Raw genomic sequence first — 5,194 nt, forward strand, 5'->3', positions numbered from 1 at the left:
CAATACAGTTAATGGAAAATTGGTTAATAAATGGAGCCACTTTATTTGACGTGTGTGCTTACAAGAAAAATATGACTTCAAAAACACCAACTCATTGTGTAAAATACTACCAGAAGTTCTAAAGACTATTACAATGATGAACATTTTCTTTTCTATATACAGACTCCCAAAGAATTAAATTGTAAAGAACTATCCCAAAAAAGAAAGGTGTGAAAATTTATCAAAATTGTTGTTTTTTGGTTGTGGGGTTATAGATCATTTGTGTACTATTTAAAGGACGATTGTGTCCATTGTAAGATATAGAAAAATAAAGGGAAGAGATATTCTGCAAGAATATTTTTATTTTGAGTTGTCATCTTTTGGTGGTCCATTGATACAATGCAACTAATTTGTGTTCTGTGTGCATTTTTAATTAAATGCATTAAATACATTAAAATCACAAACAAGTCGATTTCAACTCTTCTCAAACTAAATTATTTTATTTGATGGTTATAAGAGAACACAATAAGGGAAGAGGAACTTATGATGTGCCAACGAGTTTGATGGTTATAAGAGATCATTATATAGAAATATTTTGTTTTAAACTAAACATTATTTGATATAATAATAGCACAGACAAACATACCTGCAAGTGTTTAATATTTAAATGCGAGCATAAAAAATAATATGGTCGTAAAAAAAAGAAATGAGTATTTGGTATTGAAACGACAATTTAAAATACTATAGTCAGTCTAAAAACGTTGTCCACTCTCCAACGTTGTCCAGTCATTTTTGGACCATCAAAATTGGAATATTTCGGGAAACAGTTCGAAACACTCCCAAAACATTGTTCCATAATTTTTACCGGGATTTGATCTTTTTTTCCTAATTCCCAAATTTTTAAACATATTTTGTGTATTTTTTGTCAAATGGACAACATTTTACAAGCGGACAACGTTTTTAGACAGACTTTAATAAAAAATGAAAAACCATTTTCAAAGTAATGGTAAAAAAATATAAAAGTTTGTATAAATATGACAAACTGTTATAAAGACTTTTGTTCGTTGTTATTTGTTAAATCATTTATATAATATTATATAAAAAATAACAAATGTTTGTATAACAATTTCATATTATCATTAAAACATCAATTTAATCAATTAATCAATTTATTGAGTTTATCAACTACATTATCTATTTGTAACCTTTTTCCGGGGTCAATCCACCACATCTGTGTGATGATCTCAAACTCTTCTTTTGTTAGATTTGCATTTTTATCAAGGTTTTTACCGGATGCAACAAAGTCTGCAATAGACCAAGCGAATTTAAAATATTCTTTTGGGTATGGATCAGTCCACTCCAACGTTTCATACATAGTAATAGCAAATGAAAAAATATCTGACGGTTTATTATACTTTTGTTGATTCAAAATTTCAGGCGCCATGTATTTAGGTGTACCAATTCCTTTCGTGAATGTCATATTAGTCATTAACATATTAATATTTCTACTTGCACCAAAATCAGTCAACTTAGCATTTATTTTCACTGTCAAATCAAATGAAAATATCAAGAGATTATCAGGCTTGATATCTCTGTGGACAATCCCGTTAGAGTGGAGGTATTCTATCCCCTTTGCCATGTCATACATGAACTTTCGACACATCTTTTTACTCACAAATTTAGTGTTTTTTATTTTACTATCAATTGAATAGTTTGTTTTAATTAAGTCGCCTTTTAATTGAAAAGATTTCATCACATCTTTTAAAGACCCATAAGGAGCAAATTCAGTGACAAGACAAATTTTGTTTGGTATAAAAACGGCACCATAAAAGTGAACGATGTACTCATTTTTAAATTTGTCGAGCATTGAAACTTCTTTTGTAAATTCTATCATACTTGTTTCATTTGTACATCCACTTTTTAAGCGTTTGATAGCAACACAATTCCCTCTGAAAGTCCCTTTAAAAACAATTCCAAAAGAGCCTTCGCCAAGTTTGTCCTCTTCAATTAATTCAGTGTTGTTCAGTTTTGTTGTTAAAATTGTTTTTGCATTGATTTTGATTTTATTAGTTGTTTGTACACCTTTATTAATGTCAAGTGAAATACACAAAATGTCGTCTTCTATTTCACACGAACAATTCGGTTGAATAAAAATTTCAAATTCGCACGCTTGGTCTTGTTTGAGTGTGACAAGTTGTGGAACTGTTCGAATAGAATACAACTCACACCCTTCATTTACACTAAATTGAATCTTTTGTGCACGTTTTGAAATGTTTCCTATACATAAGAGTGTTCTTGTTTCTTTGTTTACTGGAATATAAGCACTTTCTGCGTTGTCATCTGTGTCATTTTCAAATACAATTTCTGTGTTATTTGTCACCAAGTTTGAAGACAAATTTTTGAATAAAATGTTTGATTTTTTCATGTTAAAAACACAGACGTTTTGCATTTGTTGTTTTATCTTTCTTTTTGTTCTGTATATATAAAGTGACACTATTACAGTAATCACTACAACAAATAAAATAAATACAATAACAACGGGTACAGTGATAACCAATTTCAAATTAATTTGATCACCACACGATAATCCATCTGGAGCCACTTTCTTGTTATCACCACATTTCGTGCAAATTGAATTGTGCGCTGAAATGCAAAATTCTATTTCAGAAATCGATTTACACTGAAAATTAATCAATACAAAGTCTTGTTCACAAGAAGTACATATATCTACTGCTGAACAAATTGAACAGTTGGCTGTGCATTTGTTACACATTGAATTCGAATGAACAAGATAATACCCATCCGAACACTTTGAACATCCACTTGGAGTCTTTTTGTCTCAATTTAAAAGTAAATCATAACTTATACATAAAGAAGTGTCGCTCCCAATTTTAAAGAAATTTTCTTGACATGATAAACACTTTGTAGCGACTTGACATGTTTTACAAGTTGAATTGCATGGAAGACAGTCGCCGGAGTAATATCCATCTTTACACGTCACACACCCACTTCGTGAAGGTAACATAACAATACATCGGGTTTCAAGTTCGCTTATCAATTCGCACTTATTTTCTTTGTTAAGAAAATAGCTTGTTGTCTTACATGTAAGACAGTGTGTCGAGTTAGAACAACTTAAACAATTTGAAGTTGAGTTAACACATGGAAGACATTCGTTATTTGTTGTGTTTAAATAGAACATATCTATACACTTTAAACACCCCTTTGAAGTCATAATTTCACAATTGGTGTTGTCAATTATTTCTTTTTTAATTGTTTTTTCAAACTTAATAAATGAAGTGTACGATGTTATTAAAAAGCAGTTTTGTTTCCATAAATAGTTAGTATTTGTACACTCCAAAATAACAATTTTGTTGTTAAAATTAGTAATGGAGTATTTAATTTGATTATCATTTTGTGTACAATAAGTTTGATCTATTGTTGTGTTATTTCGGCTGTAATTTTCAACACACTGAAGACATGAAAATCCATTAGATTTTACACAATTATAAACTGACATTTCTTGGCAAACTCCTTTTTGCAATAAATATCCGACACTACAAATAACACAACTATTGTTATGACATTTATCACATTTGTCAATAACATTCAAAACGCATTTGTTGTCACTGATATAATAATTTGAGTTTGAATTACATTTTACACAGTCATTTGACGAAATGGTTACACAATTATTATCATAAAAACAACTTTTGTCTTCTATGTTTAATATTGAATTGTTTACACATTGAATAGCATTAAATTGGTTTCCAAATAATTTACATTTTGTTGTATTGTTATTAAAACAATTTTGACATTTGTTTTTCATATCAATGTATCCATTTTTATCGCATAAATAAACCACGTTGTTTCTCATTGATAGAATATCATTGTTTACACTATTGCATGTTTTATTTGAAAAAAGTATGTAATTATCTGTACACTGAAAACACTTGGATTTTACATCACTATTAGTCGACAAAATATATTTGCAATTGCTTATTGAATTTTCACAATAATTGTTTATTGAAATACCATTCGAACACTCTTGACAACCAGCCAAACTTTTTTCTTTGCAATTTACATCTTCTATATTTGAAATACAATTTTGGTTAATTAAATAATTATTTTGTTGACATTTGAGACATTTTAATTCAGATGTCTGTATTTCACAATTTGTATCTAAAAAAACACAAAAGTTATTATTATAATAATATTTGTCAGATTTACATAATGTGCATGTACCATTAGCATCAACTACATAAGGTTCATAACAAGTTTGACATCTTATTTCATTATTATTTTGATAACATATTTTGCAATTTTCAATTCTTTCATAACATCGTGAACACCCGTTTACTTCATTCAAATAAAAACCGGAGCGACATATACATTCACCATTTGTAATTAAAAAATCACCTACACATACAGTACATATTTTTTCTATAGAACTACAATTTTGGCAATTTGGAATTAGTGTACATGAATGACAAATCCCATTCTCAGGGTAATTATTGTTCTGACACATTGTACAACCTTTTCCGTTAATACAAGAGTTTATAACACAATTTGGATCACATGGTTTGCACTCCCCCGAAAGTAAATACAGTAAAAATTCTATCGGTGTGTGGAGTCATGAAAATGGTTTTCCCAAGGTGTGTAAATTTTTTTTCTTTTCTTTTTTAATTTCTGGCAAAAAAACTAAAAAATAATGAAATTTGTAAAACTATCCACAATCAAGAAAAATGACAAAATGTATTTTTTTGTTTTTTTTGAGAAAAAAACGTGACACGTGTAAACATAAAATAATATTGTGAATTTTTTTTAAATTGTTTAATTGTTAAGAATAAGAACAACGCATCGTGTTTTTGTATAAATACATAGACTTTTGGTACGGATTCTTGTCAATTTACAACTCGAGTGTACCTTGATAATTGCTTCAATTGCTTCTTTGTCTTTTGTTGATAACCTTGAAAAAATTTGCTTGTTCACCGTGTTATTACACGGTAGCATTAGGTGAGTGTCGATTTTTAGCCTCAAAAGTCATCATCTTGTCGTCCTTTGCCTTGAACTCTTTTGCGTCTGCAACCATCTTGTCCACCTGTGCCTTTGAGAGTTTTTTCTCCTGTTGTCTCGTTTTCAGCCGACACGTTTAATATTCCATTTGCATTTTTGTCAATGTGACTTCCACTGTGAGACTCCATGTGGTGTTAATAAG

The 5,194-nt window shown here is 29.4% G+C and overlaps 3 protein-coding genes across 3 annotated transcripts; all 3 read right to left on the reverse strand.

The window, feature by feature from the left end:
• Window positions 1-40: 40 nt before the first annotated feature.
• Window positions 41-144, reverse strand: EIN_338990 (Hypothetical protein; the record flags this gene model as incomplete). Its single annotated transcript, XM_004256971.1, has 1 exon — window positions 41-144. A coding segment is annotated over one exon (104 nt), but the record flags the coding sequence as incomplete, so codon positions are not given.
• A 760-nt stretch (window positions 145-904) lies between these two features.
• Window positions 905-2,752, reverse strand: EIN_339000 (protein serine/threonine kinase, putative; the record flags this gene model as incomplete). Its single annotated transcript, XM_004256972.1, has 2 exons — window positions 905-1,021; window positions 1,169-2,752. The coding sequence occupies 2 exons, from the start codon at window positions 2,750-2,752 to the stop codon at window positions 905-907; spliced, it is 1,701 nt and encodes a 566-aa protein (XP_004257020.1).
• A 66-nt stretch (window positions 2,753-2,818) lies between these two features.
• EIN_339010 (hypothetical protein) lies at window positions 2,819-4,504 on the reverse strand (the record flags this gene model as incomplete). The annotated part of the gene is made up of 1 exon (XM_004256973.1): window positions 2,819-4,504. One exon carries the CDS (start codon window positions 4,502-4,504, stop codon window positions 2,819-2,821), a length of 1,686 nt encoding a protein of 561 aa, XP_004257021.1.
• Between the last annotated feature and the right edge of the window lie 690 nt (window positions 4,505-5,194).

Source organism: Entamoeba invadens, assembly GCF_000330505.1.
Source record: "Entamoeba invadens IP1 unplaced genomic scaffold scaff_1105074724569, whole genome shotgun sequence".
In the NCBI taxonomy this organism is placed as follows: Eukaryota; Evosea; order Mastigamoebida; family Endamoebidae; genus Entamoeba; species Entamoeba invadens.